This window comes from Ammodytes marinus, assembly GCF_949987685.1.
Source record: "Ammodytes marinus genome assembly, chromosome: 15".
Classification (NCBI taxonomy): Eukaryota; Metazoa; Chordata; class Actinopteri; order Uranoscopiformes; family Ammodytidae; genus Ammodytes; species Ammodytes marinus.
Genome location: NC_137219.1, coordinates 7,499,467 through 7,525,355, shown reverse-complemented (window position 1 = coordinate 7,525,355; position 25,889 = coordinate 7,499,467). Strand labels below are relative to the sequence as shown.

At 41.5% G+C, this 25,889-nt stretch overlaps 1 protein-coding gene across 2 annotated transcripts in view; it reads left to right on the top strand.

The window, feature by feature from the left end:
* The window catches only part of mta1 (metastasis associated 1), a 39,279-nt gene that overhangs the window by 164 nt on the left and 13,226 nt on the right, over positions 1 to 25,889 (top strand). For both annotated transcript variants that reach the window (XM_080042885.1, XM_080042884.1), the window contains exons 2-4: positions 12,074 to 12,141; positions 15,794 to 15,887; positions 25,209 to 25,335. In XM_080042885.1, coding sequence (XP_079899011.1) covers positions 12,074 to 12,141; positions 15,794 to 15,887; positions 25,209 to 25,335 — 289 coding nt within the window. The remainder of the gene's footprint in view (positions 1 to 12,073; positions 12,142 to 15,793; positions 15,888 to 25,208; positions 25,336 to 25,889) is intronic.

Genomic DNA, 25,889 nt, shown 5'->3' with positions numbered 1-25,889 from the left:
TTTAAAAACCTTCTCGTTATGTTTTTACTCGGACTCGCCATGGTTCGCCGCGGGTCTTTATCATGTATTTACAGAGCGTGGTCCGTCTCTCCTTCCCTTGTGTTATTTCCCTAAAGCTGAAGAGCCGTGTGCTTCACTGATGATGATGAGGGTGGTGGTGGTGAAGAGGAGGAGGATGGTGATGAAGAGCAGCGGTTCGCATTGCTGAACCGCTGCTGGATTCCCTCGTTTCTATTGTGTTGTTAACTTAACGATGCATCCAAACAACTCCTCCGATGCACCTAAAGTAACGTGCATTGTGTTTACATATATTCAAGGTACCATGGCGAACGTATTCAAAAAGTTTTTGCGTGCCATTAAAGTATTTCCTTACTACTCTTTTTATAAAGGCAACTAACATTGGTGATTCACAGATTTCTGTAAGACTTGGAAGCAGCGACTACATGAATTTACAGAGAAAATGCAGAGAAAAGAGCAAGAATAGAAATAAAGTTACCTCTTTACTACAATAGCTGGGATGGGAAAACGGAATAAAAAATCTAATCGCATGCTCAAAAGAAGCATTTTTTACATCTTTAACCTGGCTTACTTTTTTAAATGTATTTTCTTAATTTGTACAGGCATCTCCTGCTGATACCTAATTAAGATTCCTGTTTTCCCCTCCCACTTATTTTCTGCTTATGGTGCTCCCCTGGTTCACATCCTGTACTGTGTACAAAATAGGCACATATGCAGCTATAGCATAATTTAAAGAAGGCGGCTCGTTTTTTTTTCTGGGGAAAAGGTTGACCACTTCCCCCCCCTGAATTTGTTTCCCTGGATAGCTGGATGTCAGAAAAGACGGTGATGTGCAACAGAAAAGTAAGGATAGGGTAGGATGACAGTGGGATCCTTGACGCACAGAAAGTATTGGTTTTGCAGAATTTCATTAGGTCACTGGTATTATTTCACACTCAGAAAAGTCTTAGAACAACAAGCACATGCCTTGATTGCAGGTGTGACGGTTCCCCTGTCTGTGTTATGACCTGCTCAGTCTGTACATCCACCTACAGACATTTCTGTTCACTCAACTTATGTTTGAGTAGCTGTTTTGCCTACTCAAAGGTGGAGTCAGCGATTCTGGAGAGCGCTTGTTGTCAAAATCACTTTTTGTCAAAATCAGTGAATATCTCCAAATGATCTGCTACCTGTACGTAATGTATGTGTGTTCATACACAGCTTAGGCTCTGTAAATGGGCATGTTGCTAGCTACTGTCGGCCCCTTTGTTTACATACCAGTTAAGTTTACAGAGCGTAGGCTGTGTGTATGAACCTGATTTTTATCAGTTCACACAGAATGGACAGGAAGCAGATCATGAGGTGATATTCACCCATTTTGACAAAAGGGGATTTTGATAACAACCTTCCTCCTGAATCGCTGACATCTTTTACTCAATGCAAACGTTTGTGTGTATTGTCAAAATACTCTTGTGAAAGAAGAATGCAGTGATTTCTCCTTGGCACCTGCATCAAAAATAGCCTGTAGTTAACGTCCTAGCCCTCTTATTTAGTCAAATGAAACGAGGCCTACCTGAGTGAGAGAGAGATCCAGATTATGTCCAGAGCAGGGCCAAAAGTTTACACTAAGTCGGCCAAATGTTGCTGAATTGAGTAACTCTTGCGGCCTCTTGCGTTATGATGGTTCCCAGTTGAGCTTGCATCTGCTTGCTTTTAACAGTGATATACTCCAATTCCCTGCCCGTCTGCTTACATTGTAGCTTGTACTATGTTGTATTTTGGCCCCCATTCTCCTAATTCATTAATAATGAATCTAACTATTCACATTAATATGTAAACACCTACCTAGTACCGACCTGTATCCAAGCTTTCCTGTCGGTCCTAAACCCTTCAATCACAACTCACAACTGGTCCTGATAGTGATACAATATCTGCTGTTGTGGGTTGCACCTTTAACTCAGTTGAAAGAAAGCAACATGATGCTGTACTCTTAAGTAAGATCTGCTTTCTGATTCTTGTGCCTACAAGTGGTTTGACTCAAATCTTTCTGATATAGTTCAAACTTTACTGATATTCCCCAAATGGTTGATGAAGGTGGCTCTCAAGGATCGATATTAGGCCAACTTTCCGTTTACTCTGTAATCCTAATAATTATAATTCATTTATTATAAATATTGTTTTCCAACTAGGCCCAAAAGACAAGAAGCCTGTTTTCAGAAGAGCACAAACCATTGACGGTCCAAATCAATGCTCTGAGGGATATCATTTGTACAGCAAAGCATGATGAATATTGAGAAATATAGGCAGTTAAAAAAATAAAATAATCTAAATTTCAAATTGGATTTTTGCACCTTAATTAGATTGTTTCTTGAAAACGCTATCTACAATACGTTCCATGTGCAATTGTGCGAATATCCTGTACATGTGTAATGTCCACTACCTCAAACAACTGGATACATGTCTACCACAGTGCCGTTTAATTCATCAGTCAATGTAGCTGTCACACTCACATCTGTAGGTATGCATTACAGTGTTTCCCCCAGAAAATGTCTTAGTCAAGGTGGTCACTGCCCCGTGTTGGGGGAGGCGCGGTGCAAAGCGCCGCGGCAAACATTTTAGGGGTATTTTGCTCAAAGATGCCAATGCGCCGTAAAGAAATAAACAACTGTTTATTTGAATACAAAAATAAAACAGACACTGACCTTACAGTTGGCAATTTTGTTTGCTATGTGCAGGTACAAATTATGTGTAAACGTACAGACAGTACAAAGCACAATTAAAGAAAACTTCTACTGTTTTGGTGCAATACTATACAGACACACTAAATATAAATAATGGACCATACATTTAACATCTGTATGCACATCAAAGTGCAAATACAACTTTTTAAAGTTCCTTTTTGGATGGGGGCTGTTGTGCGATTAATGGTTATTTTAAGCCTACTTGCTTGATTTATTTTTAAATACAGAGGTCGTTTTGGAACATGTATTTCCCAATTTAAAACATAAAAATAAAGCAGCATTGAAAATTCAGAAAATAAATCTTCTTGGCCTACACTAGCATGCTGTTTTAAAAATAACTTTAAATAATAAATACAATGTGTTTTCCCCTTAAAATGACTTAATGCATTTCAAAGACAGTAGGCCTAGTTTGGCACTTCTGTAAACACTTATGCCTCATTTCCACCGAGTAGAGCAGGTCGGAGCGGTTCGGTCCGGGTAGTTTGGCTTTTCACTTGCCAAAAGTTGGGTAGGGTACGGTTTAAGCGCACCTAACCGCTCTGAGCCGCTCCCGATCTCAGTACTCCTCCGTAGGGGTACTAGCCGCCTGAAAGGGTGCCGAAACGGCGGAGCCGTCATTTGATTGGTCGAAAGAATAATTTCCGCCATGTGTAGTCATCTCGGCAAGAGTGAAGATAGTCTTGTCTTTTGGCGAAAATGTGAGCACAGCTCTGTTTATTGTGTGGTGTTTTTCCTCGTCAATAAATTAATCAGTTGGTTACACTGTGTCCCATAGTCACGTAGCTGCCGCAGCCAGCACTGTTCGCTCACTGTCTCTGTGAGTTGCGCCGAGCCGTCTCTGTGTGTTTACGCCATAGATAGTAGTAAATACACGCTCACAACAACACGGGGGGAATAAATAAAGAAGCGGCTGGTTTGAATCATTTCCGCCGTTTGTAGTCACCTCGGCTAGAGTGAAGGGAGTTTTGGCGACAATGTGAGCGCGGCACTGTTTATTGTGTGGTGTTTTTCCTCGTCATTAAATGAATCAGTTGGCTACACTGTGTCCCACTGCTACGATGTCACGTAGCTGCCGCAGCCAGCGCTGTTCGCTCACCGTCTCTTATCAGTTGCATCGAGCCGTCTCTGTGCTCACAACACGGGGGAATAAATAAAGAAGCGGCTGGTTTGACCAAGCAAAAACAAGAGACTGCTGGCTTGACCACAGTTGTTCCACAGCCCGATAGTTTGACCCACAATCTGGCGGCGGCTATCGCAGTCCAGCCTAAACCCCGCCCTACCAGTAAGGGTAGGGTCGGCGGTGGAAACAACACCGAGATTCTTAAAAGTGAGCTGTCCCGCTCTGAGCCGCTCCGATCCGACCCGCTCTACTCGGTGGAAATGAGGCATTACTGAAACTTGCCTGGGCCATCACTCTCATGCCTTCTTCAAACTTTTCTCTGCGCTGATAGGTTGTGTTGCCACAGTGATGTGGAGTCTCACTATTCTAGCTTTGCAGAGCACTTCTTTCTGTTCAGCTAAATATCCCCATAGAACTGCACTGCGTTTATTATTGCCACCAGTTAAATCTCGGTTTGCTTCTGCTCGTTTAACTCTCCCGCGTGCATGCCGTGGTCGCGCCGCAGACACAGAGCAGCTGATAGAGAAACGCTTGGAGAAACATGCTTTTTACCGCAAATCGCGGCCTTTCGCGCAGTTATGACCATGCACAACACGCACATCGCGCTTGCTAGTACATTGATTGTGCAGCACAAAATAAATAAATAATTAAATTATTTTTTATTTTTTTTTGGGGTCGGTTGGTAGTCAAGGCGGGAGGCTGGCGTTGCTAAGGCGGCCGCCTTAGCTATAAAGCGCTGGGGGAAACACTGCATTATGTATGTTTCTAAAAGGTTGGAGAGTCATCACTGACATCTAGAATGCATCAACATACAGCTTGAAGTTAGAGACACTTATTCCTCTGAGAGACTAGAAAGGCTCCACTATATTAATAATTGTTGTGATAGTGTTAATTAGTGTGTGTGTGCGCGTGTGTGTGTGTGTGTGCGTGCACGCTTGGGTGTGATGGTTGTTTTGAGTGAATACATTTTCTTGACCCTGTGTGTCTGTGTAGTTCTCAGGTTTCTCTTTTCAAAAGAGATCTTAAACTCAATTACATTTTACTGAAAAAATAAAGTTGGTATTTTGACACTATTAAGTTATTGTTCTCCCTTGGTAGGCATAACGAAGACATGAAATAGATCTAATTGTAACAACCTAAACAAATCTGAAACCACATAGCATGAATATTAATTTCCTGAATACACATACCATTTGATTGTTTTCCCACTGTCACAATAGTAAATGAGATTTTACTTTTGACAGTTTTTGCCAAAAATTTACCTCATAATTGACTGATGCTGTTCCTGAGTTCAATTCAACCCAGATCAGAACAATCAATCAATTGGTACATTTATATTTGACGTACACAATCACCATGCAGCATTGTCCCAAAACGCTTTGCAATTAATAGGAATACATTAGATGGAGCATACAGCAAGCACTAAAATATTTGAAAATAAAACATTCACATAAAAAAATTATGATAAATGGATTTTAAAATTGTTAAAGAAAGTAAAAAAAACATTAAAAAGGAACTAAAATAACCGCATTAAACGATTACCGTAAAGGAATGTTAAAACAAAGTGAAGGACTCTTAATTATAGTAAAGTACAAAGGAACCAAGCAGTACCCTCGGAAAGATGGCCGCTACTTTGCAAGACAATGCTGGATCATCTTGAAAAAGCAATGACTTCCATTGTGAATGAACCGCGGATAATAAGCCTGCTCCGTAGGCCCTGATGTCTTTGTTTTTACTGTGCAGGCCACACGCCACTCTTCCTGCGCCTGCTGCTCCTTTTTCCTAGTGCTTCTCCGACAAACACAGGAAGGTGTTGGTGACTTAGTATAGGCTATATCACGAGGCATATCATCCTAATGGTGGGAAGGGATCAGAAACTAGCCCAGGGTTTTTGTGTACTCGCCACACATAAGTTTAAAAGTCTCCAAAAGAATCACCAAGAACTTGCTGCAGACTTACTGCTCAGAAAGCCAGGTTCAATTGTCTTGCCTATTGGATTTTCTTTTTCTTGAGCCCCCTCTATTGCCCCCCACACTCACACTGGTGCATCACCTGGATTGTGCCCATTCAAATAAGTCTGCTACAGTCGCTCTTGGTAAAAAAAAAAAACAAGTAGATGTCTTCCACATTTACTGGCTTTTTAATACAGAATTTCCTCAAACACGATCTGTGCTGAGCTGCAGTGGAGGGACAGTAGCACAAAGAGGGAACATTGGAAGCACAATGGGAAGGGAAGGGCAAGTAAGCACATAAGGAATTATTACAGCAAAATAAACATTTCAATCTTCATAAGGGCACCTGACTTAACATTTGACCTGAACATTTGTGAAGCTCTCTTTTATTAAATAAATACTCTTTATAAAGGCTGTTGGAGTGCGTACAGAATTATTTTGTACAGAATGTGCTAAATGTGTTGTGGTGTTTATTTACTAACTTGGTGCGCACTTTTCTTTTGGCTGGTGAGGATCTCCACGTTGCCAGTTCTGATTCACAACCTGCTTAAAGGTGCTGTAGTGTTTTGACTAATTTCAGCGCTGTGCTGGCAGTCACTTCTCTCGCAGCTTTTCGGTGGAAGTAGAGTGAAGTCCTGTGACTCGCACGCCCCCATCCTGCCCAATTCAATATGATCAGTTGGATAAACACAACATGACAGCTATTAGATTCATTCAACATACTGTCCCCATCATCACATTTCTTTGAAGGCCAAACGACACATGCATCCATCAAAGTAAAAAAGGACTTGCATCAGTCTTATCTGCCATGAGTGCCTTGCCTTGTATCTGCAGAACTATAGTTACTTGAAATTAAAAGATGTGGTCGTCTAACCTTCCCCTATAATAGTTTTTTCGAAAGGGAAGTTTTAGTAAAAACGTAAAAGTAAAAACTCCACATTTTTGCTGATTAAACACATTTGAATGTGAACAAGCTGCAGTGGTGCAAGTGCAAGACTGATGCAGAATGGCTGTAAAGTTGCTGCCACTGTTTATGAGATTGAAACCACCTACTTCAACGTCGATAAACTTATGATTAAATCTGACATTTATGAAAAGGGCATACTTTATTTTGAAAGTTGTAGAGAATGACAAGATATTTAACCTTCCCTAGCCAGTCTAAACGGACGTGTGCAGCTGTGTATTAGGTTGATCGTGCCTGTTAAAGTGAAAGTGAAAATTAATATCACAGTGTTAAAACGAGCTGCGGAAATGTTTCAGAAGATTGAATTATCTGTCATTACCATAGAAACCTTCACTCAAACTATGAAAGTCTGAGCCATCATCTCTTCCATGGTCGAGTAAGCATTGGATGGTAGTGAGGGGGGGAATGAGCGCATGGACAAGCGTGGGCGGATGTTCTCTTTTCCTGCTTCTCCATCTCTGTTTCCAGCCCAGCCCTTTTCTTTACTGCTATATATATAGTTCATTGTAACAGTGGTGCACTTGAGAAAGCTGGATAATATGTTGCTTATATAATCAAAATAGGCAACCCAAAAGATTGTATCAGTATAAAAGCTCAAATTATTATATTGGCACCTGTATGGAAAAAAAGGCAACCCATACACATTTCTAGTACCTTGGGAGTTGGTTGGATTCTAGTGAAGCGCCCAGTTTGTAATGCCTGCTAGAACTAGGAATCGTCCCCATTAGGCCTGGCTGCTGGCATGCCGTATAAAGCTTGGCAGCAAATGCGGGAGTGCCATGGCAGGAACTATCTTCAGTCTCTATCAGGTTATCAAATTGAGAGAAAGTTTAGAAAAGTAAGAAGAACATTTACATCATATTGTGTAGTAGAAATGTTTTGTTACTCATCCTGCAAATTCCTCAATTGTATCACAGTATAATACTTATTCCATTCAGATGAGCTTTCGGTGCAAAGATATGTTCGTACTGCGTCCATTGGCTCATTCAATAATACCTACATGTGGGACTTTCGTGTTTTCTAAGGCAAACAACGGTTGAAAATGGTAATTATGCAGGTTTTGGAAACCACTTAATGGAGTGTTTGAACTCAGATGATTGAAAATTAAAAAGTCAGGTAACATCCTGACGATCTAACCAACAAAGAAACTGGATAAGTTTTACCAATAAGATGAAAGTGTGTGGTTTAGACATGCAAAAGTTTTTATTGGGGTGCATAGTTTTTCCAACTAGTCCTCTACCTCAGTTTCAGTCAATGTACGCTTGTGTAGAATTTTTGTATCACTAACTAATTGCCAGATTGTACTTCTCCAGTCTTTTGTTGTGTCCATGCATCTCACTGCATCAGTCATCTCCTGTTTTCGCTCTCTCATCATTGCATCTGTCTGACTGACTGTCTCTCTCTGGCCTGGTTTGAATCAGCCCAGCAGGACTCTCTCTCTCTCTCTTTTGGGGCTCGGTAACATGCCTTGATTGGCTCGCACAGAATTCGACTGCACTGTGACATCACTGGCGCCGGAACCTGATGATTGGCTGACTCTGGGAGCGGGGGATGGAGTGTGTGTGTGTGTGTGTGTGTGTGTGTGTGCTGGGGGGTTTATACGCGGATTGAGGCGATGGGAGGGCTGATGGGAAATGGAGAGACTGAGTGACGCTGCTCAGTGCCTACAGGCCTCTCTCTCTCTCTCTCTCTCTCTCTCTATCTCTCTCTCTCTCCTCTCTCTCTCTCTCTCTCTCTCTCTCTCTCTCTCTCTCTCTCTTCTCTCTCTCTCTCTCTCTCTCTCTCTCTCTCTCTCATCTCTCTCTCTCTCTCTCTCTCTCTCTCTCTCTCTCTCTCTCTCCTCTCTCTCTCTCTCTCTCTCTCTCTCTCCTATCTCTCTCTCTCTCTCTCTCTCTCTCTCTCTCTCTCTCTCTCTCTCTCTCTCTCTCTCTCTCTCTCTCTCTCTCTCTCTCTCTCTCTCTCTCTCTCTCTCTCTCTCTCTCTCTCTCTCTCTTTGTTGCTCTCATTTTGAGTTCCTCTCCAGCTTGTTCTCTACCAGGCTTCAGCTCCTCACATGGTGGAAACTCCAACACTCCAACAACCCACTCTGGACTGTCACTTAACCAGTTTTCGTCCCATATTTGCTTCCGTGATCCCATCCTTGGCAACTAAAGTTTTCCGATCCAGGAAAAAAGGAAGAGGGTGAGCTTTGCCCCAATATCCCACCTTCACAGAATTGCGAGAAATGTTCCATCTCCAACCAACGTCACACCCCCCCTCAAAAGAAAGTGGCTGACTGTGTGGCAGCGGTTCACGCCATCAAGCCCATACCAAAACTGAACGTTTGAAATGTGGCTCTGTTTGAAACGGTCGTGACGCATTTTGGCTCTCTATAAATGGGAGAGCTGGCAAACGTTGAAGGCGGTTTCTCTCCGTTCCCAGTTTTTAGACGTGACACACGTTTTTGATCAGTTCTTTTTGAACGTTGAGAGCTTTATTTACCTATTATTTTTTTTAATCCACAGAAGAGTTATCTCTGTTAAACAAGCATTATGTGATCCAGTGTATCCAGGTCACAGTACGTACATTCATTATAAAGATCAAACAATGAGGGGATTAGTCCATCAATCAACTACTTGATTTACTTAAATAATTAATTGACAGTTTGGATTATTTGATTAATCATTTAAGTCATTTATCAATTAAAACAAATCCCAAACTGGTTACAGCTTCTCAAATGTGATGATTTGCTGCCTTTTTCTTTTTAGTTTTTTTTTTTCAAATGAAAGACTTTCAGCTTTTAATTGTCCGAGAATATAAGCAATTTAACAACAATGGCTTAAGCTCTGAAGACCATTTAAAAAAAGAAATTAAGTCACATTTTACTGATTTAAGATTGGCTTAAATTTTAGGGCATGGGTCATGACTTTATTTAGGAAAATGACACAATCTAGACAATGAATTTAAAGGTAATCGACAGATTCAATTCAGGGCTTATTGATTATAACGTTCCCATTATTCTATCGCTTGTTGTATTAATTTTTTTATCTAGAAAATTGTAAAAAAATTAGAATATATATTTAAGCCCAGGGTAACGTCTACAAATTGCTACCTTTTGCATGACCAACAATTCAAAACCTAAAAACAGAAAACTTAGATTCCAGATCATTCAGGCATTTTTTTCTTGAAAATAAACTATTCAATTTTTAAACAACTTTGCAGCCAATTATTCCTTTAGTGATGCACTAATCGATTTAATCTAGAAATTGTTTTATCTCTAATTAAGGTTTGCTCAAAGGCACTTTGGCTGCCAAATCGTTTTTTTTCCCCAAGTCTGGTGATCACAACTACTCACACGCCGGTTTCTCTAACCTCTGACCACCAGCCCTCTGCCTCCCTCTGCGTTTCACAAATCGAGCAAGTCAGTTATCTTGTCTTCATTTTTCTGCCTCAGCGCCGACTCAGTTTGGAGTTGGCCTACTTGATATGCAGCAGCAGGACACAGATGTCAGAGTGGCAGCGGAGTCTAGTAACAAGTTGTTAAAGGGTGAAGAGTAGACGGGCACGAAGTGACGGTGTCTCCCTGTCTCGTAGCGATGTTGAGAAGTGAATATGTGTCCAGAAGAAGCAGTGATAGAAACAACACTCTTTTTGCTTTCTAAATGTACTGACATACATCAACTAGTATAACTGCTGCTTTGGTTAACAAGTGGAAGTGTTAAAGTTGTTTTACGTGTTTTATACATATGATCATTCAGTGCATATACGCAAACTATAGTTGAAATTATTTAATAAGATTTACTTTGTTAGCTACTTTACTAATTGGTAACTTGCATTTACCTTTAGGAAAGCTCAAAAGAAGTGGTGTGAATCTGCTCTATTCAGTTTTGCAAGTTGGGACCAAAAGGTTTTCCCGTTAAAATTCAAATGTGTTCCCTTTACTTGGAGGCAGTGGCTGCTTTGCTGAAGAAAAGTGCAAGTGAAAAAGATCACTATATCTGCCTCTCCTATCTCGGATATAAAAGAACAAATTATTATTGTTTTACAACTACAGTTGAACTTGAATGGAATAAAAAAATTGGGGATCCAGCTCTAATGTAGCCTGTGTAGTCTTATGATTACTTTCTTAATTGTTTGAACAGTATATTTTTACCCCATCACAGTTCCCAAGAGCTCAAAGCGATCGCTTCAGATTAGGGCTGCAGCTATCGATTATCAAATTCTATCAATGAATTCTTACATTTGAGAATCAGGAAACGAATAAAGTTTTGGATATTTGCATCACAAGTCACCACTCAAAGTACTTGTTGATACATTTTTGGTCAGATCGTCTTCAAATTGTTTAACACTCCATTCTTCTTTTCAGTATATTCATTATTACAGATGGATGTTTCAACAGTGCAATTGTTTGCGGGTGGATTCTCTCTTTTAACTCTGGCACTCGTCGTAACGCAAGATACATTTGGAAGTCAGTGCCAGCCGATCCTGTGTGCCTGAAACAGTCAACATAAGCAGGAGTTCAGTGTGTAGTCGCTGTTATGCTGGTGGAATTTTGGGACGATCTCTGGCCTAGTCGGTCAAGAAGACTGTGGGGGGCCTCGGGGGTGGGGGATGGGATGGGAGAGGGGTGATGGGAGGATAGCTCCAGCTCCAGGCAACCTTCCAAGTGTGGGGTATAATCTGACAGCACTCAGCCAAGACACATGCAGGGCTAAGACCAGGCACCCTACCAAGGCTGAGGCCTGTGGGGACATCCTGGTGTGAGCTAAGCCTCCAATAGGCCTGGAGCAGTGCCAGGAACTACACACACACACACACACACACACACACACACACACACACACACAGACACGCAGATACACACTCATGCACGTACACACTTTTATGCATCGTAAAGTCACACATGCGTAGTAAAGCTTGTGCATTCGTTCCGACACACCCGGACGAATGCAGACACAGCGTGAACTGTGCACACAATCAACAACAAAACACATGAGTGGAGCAATAACACAAAGAGAGCACGAGGAAAGACAAGGCCTCAGTCTGAAGGGGATGTTCTGAAAGCCACGTGTGAGAGTGTATTGGTGCTTCGGTCGCAGACCTCCCAACCACAGCTGGATCGTCCATGTATGAAATGATCCTAATCGAGTTAAGCCAACACTTGGTGGATGTCCGTGTCACGCTTCCCTGTTGACTAATTAAGCTGTCATAGTGTGGGTCTGACTGGAAATTACCTTTCGACATTTTGAAGATCCCGCAATGCTGACTGACATTTTTTCTCTTTCTCTCTCTCTTCCTCTTTCTATCTGTTCCATTGCAGATTATGTTTATTTTGAGAACTCGTCCAGTAACCCATTGCTGATCAGGAGGATAGAGGAGTTGAATAAGGTGAGTACGTGTGTCTCTGTTAGGCCTTTCACACCGCAGCAAAATCGGAGCCAGTTCCGGGCTACAGCCAGTGTTTTGGTTTCACAACGCCAGAGAGCCGGCTCCGGGCTGTAAAAACGGGTTCAACTCAAACCCCAGGACTGAGCAGGGTTTGAGGTAAGAACCGCTTGCGCCAGCGGCCGGGGGAGGGATTATCCTGACCAACCTGACCAACTCAAACCTCATGCCCGCCATATTTAAAAACACCGCTACTACGAGATGTTAACTTAACATAATTACCGAACGTAGCGATCAAATTGACCGGCGAAAATACGCTGTATGGGTTCTGTTTGCAAAGTAGGGTGACCAGATCCCAATGTGCCGTTTTTTTTTTTGCAAAATAAACTTGTGTCACCACCGGTAATGCCAGAGACACTGCTTTAGATCAGCGCGCAGCAGTTAAGTTACTGTTAAACAAATAGAGCATTAAGGCTGCGGCTTCACATTAAAAGCATTTCACTGGCTTCACATTAGCATTTCATTGGACAAACGTGAGTTGGCTTTTATTTTGAAGTAACATGAAAGTAAACGCTGAAGCAGGCAGCATCTTCACAGCATGGACATATAAACACAGAGCCCACTGAGCCGAGCAGCGCGACAAACTGAGACACACACACACACAAAGTGAGAGCCTAAACGTGTAAAAATAAGACGTATTCGCCGCTGTTGTTGTGTTTAAAGCTAGCGGTAGCTTTAGCGTTAGCCACAAGAGCAGCGGCGTCGGGCGATGTACACACACGTTTACAGTGACGTCATGACGTTGCTCTCTTGCTGGCTCCATGGCTGGCTCTGGTCGTTGTGAAACCAACCGGTTCATAACTGGGATAAGGCTGTAACGAGTTTTGAACTGACCCCAGCACCAGCCCGGAACTGGCTCATGGTTCTTTTTGGTGTGAAAGGCCTATAAGTGTATGTGAGGTTCATTTCATAGAACCTTGAATGCAGCGCAGATCTGACGGCCGTACATAACATTTCATGCCTGTAATTTTGTTCTTGACTTTATCCCTAGAGCATAAAAAAATCTTACATTCGCCCAGTGTCAAAGAACTGTTTTGGTCACCCTTTTGCGATCTCATAAAGCTGAAATTACTTTATACTGTAGTCCCTGGAATGTACAATAAAGCCTGGTTCCGACTGAGCGGTTCGGTTTGGTACGGCAGGCAATCATTTGAATAGAAAAGCTAACTCTGGTGTGTGAATGTCCAAAAATGAGAAGTTTTGTCCAGTACCTAAAATGATCAGCTTCTGAAATGTGAGGATTACAAGATTCCCTGTGTCGTAAATGACAGTGAACTTGATATTGCGCTTTGTTTTAGACTTTTGATCCAACGAAACCAACGATTTGAAGATGTCTAATGTTCTGTCATTTTATTCACCAAATTATAAATGGATTAATTAATTAGGAAAATAATCAACAGAATAATCCCTTGTTAGTTGCAGCTGTGTTATATCAAATAATCAAGAAACTAAACTATCTACCAGCTTTTAGTGAGATTGTCATCATTGCTGATCAGCAATCATAATGATTTCTAATATTGTCATTGCACTGAAAGCTGTAGAAATAGTATGAATGATGACCGGTGTATCCCAGCCTGCAGTCTTACACATTGTTTAGTGAAGGAAGCAGAAGTCTGTCTGTCCCCCGTCCCAGGCCTGTTCAGGATGATATGGAGGCTGTTTAATGTGATTGACACAAAGCTCAGAGGGAGCTCTCTACTCTGCCTGCTGCTGTCAGTCTCTCTGCTCCTCTGGGGATCTTTGGGGTTTCTCCTCTGTAAGGTTGGAGATACAAATCTAGAAAGTATAGGAACAACTTGCAGCTGCTCAGGACTACCTAAAATGAAACAGAAAACTAAGTGAAAACTAACTGACTTAACCCGAAAGCCTTTCTACCCAATACCAGTAGTAGAACAGTAGTGTAACTTCGTCACAAATTTTTATGATTTTTTTTCTTGATTTCATTTCTCCATGAAGTATTAGACAATTGTGAGAAGTGTACATCATAATTTTCTAAATTGCAAGACTATGACATCAAAATCCTTGTTTTCTCACTTCAAGAAGATAAGAAAATGAGGTTGAACCAGAGAAAATGTTTCCGTTTTGCTTAAAAAGAATGAATGTGATTAACTGGTCAACAAAGTAGTTTCTATGCAAAACAGAACTATGCACAAAGTGTGACATTCACTTACTCAAACCCAACCTGGGGAAATGCTTATAAAGAATCAATCAACTTTGCTGCTTGCTTGTTTAAACTGCACCTGGATGCCTCCCTGTGATCAAACCAGAAAAGCCTTTTACCTTTTTTCTTTGTTTCTTACACAAATACTCATGTCAGGTTACACAGTTTTAAAGTGCACGCATCCATATATTATTATGAATCTTCTAATGAAAATGCTAAAGGGAGTCATAGTCCTTATTCTGCTTCACATGATCATATTGCTTTGTGATTTGTGTCAAACTGTTATCAAGGTAGCCTAAGTAGTACATGTTTAAATTATACCTTAATGCATCCTTATGATCGTAGATATGCCTTTATCTTGCTTTTCTTACAGCAATACCCATGGCATTGTGCTGACTATAAATCTGTTCCTTTTTATGATTATGATTATTATCCTATGGTACCTTCACTTGCCCTGTAGACCAAATGAGGTTTGCAGTTTTAAGGAAATGCTGACAATAACTGTACATTTATCCTTTTCAGATGAAATGCCAATATGTTGCAAGCAAAATAAAGAGAGCAAAAATCTTTACTCAAATTGTGAACAAAAAACCTTGCTTCATTTAAGAAGAAAACCAATCACGCTACCAATGATTGTTTGTCCAACACGGAAATGGGGAAAATTTTTAATGATTCCACTACTGGAAGTTTGCAGAATATAAAGAAATATGCCATGTGGACTTTGGTCTTTGCTCATTGTGCAACTCTCCATCTCACATTACACCTCACAAGTCCCTAATCCAATATACTGGGCGTATAATAAGATAAAACATTTGATAGTCATTGATGTGTTATACTATAAAGAATCACACTTTAATCAATAGTGCAATTTATTCTCTATTATTCCATTTTCTTTGTGTAAAGCTGCAAATCAATTTATTGCTTTTCGTACTTCAAGTGGTAGCTTTCTTCTTCCCTTCTCTAAGGTAGCATTCGATAAAACATTGTCTTGCAGCTGCTTAATTTTTCCAAAACAATGTCATATCAACATACCATTATAGTATAACTGGAAGGAGAATGAATAACAGGACTGCCCATACGAGCCCTAACGCACTGATAACTGCAGCACTTATAGTGATTTTGGAGAATCGCTGAAGTCTCACACTGCGTTTCCAGCCATAGTTAACAACTCTCCTCGTGTGTGTGTGTGTGTGTGTGTGTGTGTGTGTGTGTGTGTGTGTGTGTGTGTGTGTGTGTGTGTGTGTGTGTGTGTGTGTGTGTGTGTGTGTGTGTGTGTGTGTGTGTGTGTGTGTGTGTGTGTGTGTGTGTGTGTGTGTGTGTGTGTGTGTGTGTGTGTGTGTGTGTGTGTGTGTGTGTCCGTGTGGGTCCGTGTGGGTGCTCTGTGAGCGGCAACCACTTGTTGCCGTGGTAACGCCGATTGTCTCTGGTTTACAGACAGCCAATGGGAACGTGGAGGCCAAAGTGGTGTGTTTTTACCGGCGCAGGGACATCTCCGGCACACTCATCGCCCTGGCAGACAAACATGCAAGTGAGTGAACAACCGTAACACTGGCCAGAAAAAAACACCCTGACCAGGATTAAAAAACAATTCTTTTTGGCAACTGACTGCAGTTTTTATTATTATTTTATTGCAAAGTTATATTGCCCTCACATCCAATCGAACTTGAATTCCCTGCACTTGAAAATACTGCTCTATTTTTTTTATTTGCCTTGATTGCATGGCTTGTTTGCACAGCAGATTTTATCAAGGGATGATACAACAGTGAATTGAGTTTGTGCACTGTTGCTGAGCTGAAAGGAAAAAAACGGTCCAGACTGCAGCCCCTCCTCTGACAGGCCTGATTGCAGGCAGCATTCGATCTGTTGGGTGTATCAATATGACGACACCTGTGTGTGTGTGTGTGTGTGTGTGTGTGTGTGTGTGTGTGTGTGTGTGTGTGTGTGTGTGTGTGTGTGTGTGTGTGTGTGTGTGTGTGTGTGTGTGTGTGTGTGTGTGTGTGTGTGTGTGTGCGTGTGCGTGTCTAATGCGTATGTGCCTTTGTTTAAGCGTGGGTGTGCAGCATGTACTCGAATGTGGTGCTGATATCCAGGGCTCGGAGCATATTCTGCAGTATCTGGAACAGCTGGCAGACCTGGAAGGGGCAAAACCTGACGCAGTATTGCCTGGCCTCTTTTTTTAATGTTCAAACATTGATTTAAAAAAAATAATGATGGTGGAAGAATAGTAAATGAAAAATGGATAGGCCGAGATGGCCAGTTTAAGATGGTTAGTGGTAAAAGAGAGTGGAAGAAGTTGCAGGCAACAAAAGTGTGTCACCTTAAGGTCAGAGCCATTCTTGAATGTCCAGGTCATCTCCCTAGTGGTCCACTTGAAACGATGCCTTCAGGGCACTGCTCCAGCATTCCTAAATTCAAAGAGTGCAGATGCAGAGAGGAATACAGTATTTGCTCCAACAATATGATATTGTGCTCTTTTTGTACACATGATTCTATGTCACTTTTTCGACTGTGTTTAAGAGTCAATTTAACACTGTATGAATACAGGGATTCTCTTATCTTTTCAAATAACATCTGTATGCTAACATTATGGTGTTTTTTTATGTGGCTAAATTATGAGCTAACATTGCCTCAGACAAAGGTTTATATTTTAAGACTGACTTCGGGCAGCATCCATTCTCTTTTGATCCTTTTTCAGTATGATCTTATTTAGGGGGGTGGGGGGATTTATTTAATTTCATTGAACTTTTATCTATACTCGAGATCAATTGAGGGGTGACCCTCATTTGCAATGATGTCCAGTCAAACAAATGCAAAGCAAAAACAACAATACATACACAATATACAATGCAAATACATGAAATACTCAGTATTAATATATATTACTCGGTACTCATGCGGGTTGTTAAGTGAGTCATCCTTACCAGTCACTTTTATCATTTATTTTTAGTTATCCTGAAATGCAAAAAAAGGCAAATGAGAGCAAACTAAACAATTCCCGAATCCTGTTTGAGTCGCTCTTCTTCTTGTTTCAGATTGATATTTTTACTATTTTGCTATGATATTCTTAGTGAGTAGTTTTTGTAATCTTACATGCACAATGAAATCATGTTTGGACAGAAGGACAGGGTAAGCTTGAATCTAACCATGACCACGTCTAAAGGGCAAATGTGTTTATAGCTGTTTAACACTTTGAGGCGAAAATAAGTGTCCACATGGATAAGGTCGAGACACAATGTGTACTACATGTGGGGATGACGGCACTCGTTTTGAGACCATTTTCGTTTTTACTGTGTCGCAGTGATTCGTACACACAAACGGGTACAGAGTAGCAGTGTTGAAAGAAAAGTTTAAATCCTGGATTACTTTCTCATCACACACCAGCCGATGGATTTGTTAAAGAAGACATGCTTGTGGTACTGTCTATTCTAGAGTCACAAAAGGCAAAACTCTGTCTGATAACCTGCCAGGCACGTCATTTGAAGAACACTAAACTTAAAGAAGCCATGTGATCCACCAGTACATTTCAAGATAAATACGATAATTTCTTTGACTGTACTTTATGACATACTTTTTTTTTTAAACATCCAAAGCAAACACACTATTCTCAGTAGGCTGTGTCTGTTGCTCGTCTTGACTGAGATCACAGGTTGTGGTTGTTACAGCTCTTTTTGGTGTCTGATCCTCTGTTTGTGCACACAAGTAGAAACACTATGAAAACCTGAAAAAAATAAAAATAGGATCAGGCTAAATCAGTGTTAAAAAAAAAAGAAGGTTGGTTTATTTGAGCACAGTTTGGTTTAACTCACTCAACAGTTCATACCAGTAGTGCCAACATACTCACAGTAGAAACACTGCCATCCTGTAGTCCGGGCTCGGAAATCCTACCACTAGACTTTGACTGGGTGCGGCAGGATTAATGTTGGCTCTTGGTGTGTGTGTGCGGCGAGGGGGGGGGGGGAGTGTATCCATTGCAGGAGATTACTTTATGTTCTTTTGGACCACACAGCATCATTTTGTCTGTCTGTATCTCCTGTATCCCTTTTTTTAAGGAAGTCTCTGATTAATTATCGGGCAGCGTTTGTGTTCGTTCATACATTTGCTGCTGGTGACTTTTGGCTACTCTGCTGGCGATGTACTTCTGTGTGTGTGCAGCTGATATTAAAATACTCAGCCAAGGTATAAAAAGAAAACAAATATGTGGTGGGGTATTTTCTTTTTTAGCCTAGACCTGTTTTTTGCAGATTCAACAAACCAAGCATCATACAGTACATGATAGCAACGGCTCACTGATTGAGGTAGCAGGACGTTGCTCTCAGCGTTTATAGGCCGTTCTTATATTGGCCTCCTGGTTTTGGCTGTGCTCTGCCAGCCGCAGAGTGGGTAAGGGGCTTCTAGACATTTGCAATATGTAAAAAATGCATTGGCAGGGAATGGCTGTGCACCGCATGGGCGTGGGCTGTATCCTGTCTGTAGCTGCAGCCTCACTGCATGTGCCTTTCTCTCAGTGTGTGTGTGTGTGTGTGTGTGTGTCTCTATGCGTGTGTGTGATGGACTTGTGTTTTTTAGCCCTGGGCCCTGAATTGCTGAAGGGGTACATTTTAATTTAGTTTCATTATGGATCAGTGGAGAATGGCAGGAGTGTATGTGTGTGTGTGTGTTTGAGCCCGTGTGTCTTAATGTGTGTCTGCTGTGAGTCATTGATCAAATATTTTGCTTGCAGAGATTCGGAGCACTCCCTCATTGGGGCCTCTGACTCCAGCCTAAGCCCCTCCTCTGTGAGCGGAGCAGCCTCATGAGTGGTCAGCTTCTGTGGCGGACTTGGCATTTTACCTCCGTGGCCCCTCCCTTCAGACGTTTGAATTTTGCCATGACTCAATCCTTTTTCTATTTTTGAGTGCCTAGCTCCTCATAAACAATAGCAACACATGTTGTCAGTGAACTGATGCATTAAAGTAGAAACAGAAGTCAAACTGGTCGTGGGCCGAGTACAGTTCATCACAGGCACTAGTTTCTCTTTGCTCTGGCTCCAAAGTGGGTCATGAACCTAGGTTACATCCCTTGTTCTTTTTGGACGCTTTTATTACGGGATGGTGGTGTCTGCAGGGATACCTCACCCTGTGAGTGTAGTGCCATGTTTTGCCACTGCCACCTGAGCTTTATGTTGACGAGAGTGAAGATAATAATGACTTAGTCCTACGGTGAGAAGAGCAATTACTCATTTGCATCCTCGCCTGCAGATTTCTATGAACTGCTGCTTTATCAGCTGTGATGATAAAAGGAACATTCTCGCCTTGTGTCTGCTCAGTTGTTGACCAATATTAAGCATCTTATTAATCCTACATGTTTTAAATGTATTATTAACTTATATTCATTGAAAGAAATGGGGAAGTGATGCTAATAAATAGTTTGTCTTTTTTTAAATAAAGCTTAACATATGAAGGATGATGCATACAGAGTGATTGCATGATGTAAAAACATAGTTCTGGGGATGTGTTCAGCACTCCCATTAAACAGGTTAACTAGGAGAAATGAGGTTAAACATGTTTAAAGGAGATGCAGCATGATTACTGATAAAATACATTGTTTAAATACAGTTGGCTGATGAGTAGATTAGCAATATGCAGTTGAAAAGACAGGTTCTTTCCTGGGTCCGTTGTCATTCACATGCACTCTTGTAAGAAACTGGGTTGCACGTTAAGAAAATGCAGTACATGGTGGATATCTCCACCCCCAAGTTCTGACTTTCTGTGTATTGTTTAAATGACATTGGAGAAACGTTTGACTCCTCTTGTAACTTATATGTAAATCCCTGTGATATTTTATTCCAAAATCAGTTTACACATGATGTCACGAGGAGACAACCCATCCGCTTTGAAAACGGCTTCCTGATGTCTTCTGTTTCTCTGGAGAAAGCTTTGCCTTGTTCTGAAAGTTATTTTAGCTTGGGGATTTGAGGCTGCACATCTTTAATGGAAAGTGGAGATGTGGAGTTTGAAAGACATAGGTACTGTATTTACCGGCAAAGGTCTAACGGAAAAACACATTCAGGAGCCCCCATGGGATTGATAGGAAACATCATTTTTGGAGTTTGCCCTGTGCTGCTTCAACTTTTTTCAATAACATCCGCGATAGTAAATCTTATAAGTACTCTTTTTCAGTGCACGTAAAAACACACCAGTGTAACATGTCAGTCCAATGCATTCATTCAGATGATACGTCCTCTTCTTTTGTAGTTTCATAAAAAGTGCTTATCGATAAAGGCCACTTCACTCCCTTCTCGTCTCACTCTTCTTTATAGAGCTAGACCTCCAACGCATTCAACGTCGTCAGCTTGTTGACTTGTCCCGTTGTGACCATAATAGAAAACACAGGATAATCAGCGCTACAACACCACATTGTCCTGCAGTTGTGTTTTTGTTTTCCAATGACTATGCTGGCCTTGTTCTTACTCTTGTTCGGAATGTGCTGGGAATGGAGAGGAAAAAAATTCCACAATGCACTTGATAAACCTTGAATTTTTTTAGTAAACATCCTTGTCTGCTGCGCTTTAGCCTTCAGATCTGAAGACAAAATCACCTCATTTAATATGGGAGTCGGAGTTGGGCAGCATTGACTAAACTGTTATATCACTATTGATTTGTGTGATGTTTTGGGTGCAGCTATTGGTATTTTCATGCATTGTTTTTTTTTTTTTTACGAGTTGGTAGTTTATTCACTGAGAAGAAAAATAGTTGAATGAATGGAGAGGACAGTTACACATGGTCAGGAACGTGCTGTAATGCAGCCTTTAAGACCAGGTTAAGGTATTGAACTTATGTCACAGTATTGCCAAAACCCATCTCCCGGATGATGTGCTCTGGCATCACGGCATTGATTTTATATTGATGGAACGCACCGCTTTAGCAGAAAATTGCAAGTGAGTTATTTTCCACAAAAGATTTTTGAGCAGAAGATGCTGGAGCTTGTTTGCTTCTGTCTCCGGCTTGTCCACAACCGGCAGGTGCAAACACACACTGTATCATAGAGGTGAAGTCAGTTTGTTAAGGTAATAACGGTCTGCTGTGTCTCTTCTCGCCCGGAGGCCTGCTCTCTCCTCTCCCTTCCCCTCCCCTCGCGGTCCCTCAGCCCGGTAAGGCGACCCATTCATCAATAATTGATAATTGGCCAGGACAGGTGAGATGGAGAGGCAATTTGTAGAGAGTGTGGTGTGGTTGCACTGCCAGGAGATTGGCTCTGAGGCACCCGACGAGGAGAGGGACTGAGGTTGGAGAGTTGAGTTGCTACTGAAGGACGCACAGCCAGGGGCCAGTTTTAAGGGCCAGCCGGTTGATGTAACACTACATAACCTGGCTAGAGTGTGTCTGTGTGTGAAGTCATGGATATGTGCATACAGATGCAGAGTAGCACACATTCAAGCACACACACCAACTCAGTTTTATTTATAGAAACCAAAAATTCCTTTAAAACCTGTACTAAAGATACTTAACCCTCAACACTTCAAACAAAGCAACATAAACCTATAAAATAAAGAGAGTAACCACATAAGGACCAACAGACATGCACTCGATTTTGAACAAATAAAAAAAAAAATAGCATTCAAAAGGAACAATTCTTCCTCTGCTTAAAAATCACTATTTCCAATAACGACATAACAGCTTGGCTCTAAAACTGCTTTTTCTTAAGTGAAAATAATATCCTATTATGTCTGCATTAGGCTTATTTCATGCAAGAGTGCTTCCTCCTCTCTATATGGTCATACAGTGGTTCACAGAGGTTATTATCCGGGCTCGCTCTGACTAATGCAGACATGACCAGAGTTCCCCTGCAGTGAAGGAGGCACCCTGCGTCGCCTGGATTATATACAGAAAGTACACTTTATTATTTTTTTATGGAATCTAATATAGGGCTTATTAAGCTTCCGATGTAACGAGCAGAGCAGCATGTGGCAATGATGGGAGAGGGGAGGGGGAAAAAAAAGATAAACAAACCCAATCTGTCGCAGCGTTTACTAGCTCTTCTGAATCATTTTGCAGGCGAAAAACACCAGATGACTGCCAGTTATCTATGAATTTAAATTTGACGTGTTTCCTTTCAATTTTGTACATGTGCCTGGTTGCAATCAATTTTTCTTAGAAGCAGTTTATCTCTGTTTTTAATAACAGCTGCACAAAAACTCAGAAACACAATCCCTGCATAAATTACGGCAGTTTTTCACCTGATGGTCCGCGTCTATTCTGCTTCCTTGGTTCGCACAGAAAAAGAGAGTGATATATTATTTATATTATTTAGTTTTTTCAACAGGTTAGGTTCTCTTTCACACAGTTTCCTTTTTGGTCCGAAGCAGCGGCAAGAGCCACATGAGAACGATCATAATTAGTCAGATGTGGGATGGGAACAATAATGTAGTTCCTTCACTGCTCTACAAACTAGAATTTCCATGCTGGAAAACTACAGAAAGAAACTACGTCTTCCTCGTTTAGTGCAAAAATACTCTACACGTTCACACCACGACGACCCGCACAGGAGTTGGTTTTTAAGAATACAGAGACCACCGTGTTTGCTGTGTTTTTACCCCACAAACAAAACGCAGCAAAGGTGGAAATGAACCCGAGTTTGTTTCCATTGAACCAAACTTGGCAGGTGTGAAAGCGCCCTTAGGAGCGGCGGTCATCTATTTCTGTCAAAGTAAGCCTTCTGTATATCATGGCACATGCTCTACAGTACAATTAGTTTTGCCCATAATTTATACACTCCTCCTTTTTTAAATTTAAATCTTGTTTCAGTTTTTCAATGTTATAGATTTGTATGCTAATGTAGAGGAATCACTACCTGTGGTTTCCAGCTCATTATGAGCTGCCTGGCTGGATAATGACTGAGAGACAGCTGTATCTAAAAATGTATGATAAATGTAAATGTGCTCATTCACACGATGGAGGAGATTCACGAAAAATGCATGTTTAATTACGTGGCATGGCACAGTATACATAACTCCTTCATATTAACACTTCAGTGTCCTCCAACTTCCCTACTCATTTCCTGTTCCAATGAATCTCTTTTTTATTAGTAATCTAGGTCCATATTCTGTTGCTTTAACATGGCAGAAGATGGAGTGAGGCTCATGCTGTGTGCGCGCGTGTGCGTGTGTGCGTGTGTGTGTGTGTGTGTGTGTGTGTGTGTGTGTGTGTGTGTGTGTGTGTGTGTGTGTGTGTGTGTGTGTGTGTGTGTGTGTGTGTGTGTGTGTGTGTGTGTGTGTGTGTGTGTGTGTGTGTGTGTGTGTGTGTGTGTGTGTGTGTGTGTGTGTGTGCGTGCTTTGCCTGGGCTCTGATGCTGTGTCTGCTGGGTGCTGAGTGCTGGGCAGAGTGAAGGAGTACTTATTGATTTTGGCCACACATCTCTTCTCCTGAAAATCCCTTGATTGCTTTTGTTCTGCTCCCCGTCTCCCTCTTTCTGTCTCGCTTCCTCTAATGAAACTCCAAATGAATTGGAGCACGTACTGACTGTTCTCTTACTCTCTCTCTCTACCACTCTCTTTCTCTCTCTCTATCTGGCTTTCCCCTCTCCGCCAAGCCTTTGTCTCTTGTTCTCCCTGCTGATTTCTCTATTGCTCCTCTCTCTCTTTCTCTCTCTCTCTCTCTCTCCATCCATCCCTCCCTCTCTCTTTCTCTGTCTTAATGTCTTTATCTCGCGCTCACTTGCTCTTTAACACTTTTCCCACACTTTCTCTCGTCTATTTTATCTGACTCTGTTTATCTGTTGTCCTGTCCATCCTTCCTTCGCTCATCCCCTCTTTCATATCTCTCCCTCCTTCATATCCTCCACTCTCCTCATCCACATACAAGTCGGTGGACTAGTTGCCTACCACCAGCAGCTGCAGTAGCTAAATCTATTCTTATAGGACGACTAAGACACATGACCGTCTTCAACCGTCGCTGGGTCTACTTATTGACCGGGAGTTTTCAAGTTTGTTCTTTTTTAATCCAAGACACCAGGATCCCCTCCACCCCCCCAAAAAAAGTTACACCTGGAATAAAAGAAAACATCTTACAGAATCCATGTCAGCGCCGCTAATTGAGAGAAATGATCAGTCCTAATTCACAAGGGAAGCTTTGACAGTTTTGCACACAAAGGTCAGTGACTTCAAGTGGAGTCCCGTGAAAAGTCTTGAACTCCTAAAATAAAGTCCTCATCTTAAAATGAACACTGACAAAATTAAAGACATTTCTCACAGAAACGTAGATTGCTTCTCATAAAGAGAAGACGTCTCTGTTCTCACTGGAAGCTACAGAATGGCCTCCAGTGTGTATTTATTTTGCTGTTTTCATACGGACATCAAAGAAGAAAAGACTCTACATTGGTGTTTTTTTTAACATCCCTTGCAGTTTGCTTTAGTAGTTTCCACGCTTGAAAAACAGGAGATTACAGATTACCCAAATAATGGTATATTGAAAACACATTTGGAGGGCATTATAATGACGGAGAACCCTGAGGGGACGCAGGGGAGTGTGAAATACTGATACATCAATTTTCTAATATGGCTAGAAAGGAACATTGGGAAAAAGACAAGCTTATGCAGGATGTTGTTTGGTTCACATTGCAGGCCTCATGTAGACAGAAGCAGTGACATTTGCATGTAAAATACACCCGTGTATGTATATATTCCCCCAGAGGACTTCATTGTTCTGGCTCATCAAGTGTTCATCCTTGTGCTTTGTATCCCCGCTTGTCGTGCACCAGAGACCATTTGTGACTGAAGCAGATCCATATCTTCCCCCAGTAGACGCCATTGTTCCACCTCATCTAATATGTGTATGTGTGACCCTTTTTTATCTATTTTCTTTTTACCACCCAGGGGAGCTGGAGGAGGAGATGGAGAATCCAGAGATGTCGGACCTCCCCGAGAAACAGAAACACCAGCTCAGACACAGAGAGCTGTTTCTGTCCCGCCAGCTGGAGTCTTTACCTGCCACACACATCAGGTACGCTGCTGAACACCAATCGGGTTTTATAATAGGGCTGCAGCTATTGATTATTTGAATTGTCAAGTATTCTACGCAGTATTTCATTGATTTAATCAAGTAATGGGATGAGACGCCCTGAGCTGTTAGTAGGCTGCGTACACAACTTCAGTATTTAAGTGGATACTAGTGTGACACTTATCACAGCGGCAATTACAATCAAGGCCTTTTATTGGTCCACTAACAAGCAAACAAACGCTTCCAAAGTTGAGTCAACTCACCTATGAAGCTAATCCAATGATCGATAACATCCGACAAAAAAGTTGTGGTTAAACCTACTAACACAGATCCATAAATCCCCACCAACTGCTCCTGCTGCATCATTTGAAATGTGCTGTTAGATATGCCTTATTTTGTCACATAATTCAAGTTTGCATGTATTGACAGTATCTTTAAAAATGTCCACTAACCTTTTTTTTATTGACACCTCACCTGAGCCAGTAGCAGCCCCTCCCCATCCCAGCTTGTGAATGAAGCCAACTTCTAACCATCCAATGTTTTGCATTTTTTTCTTA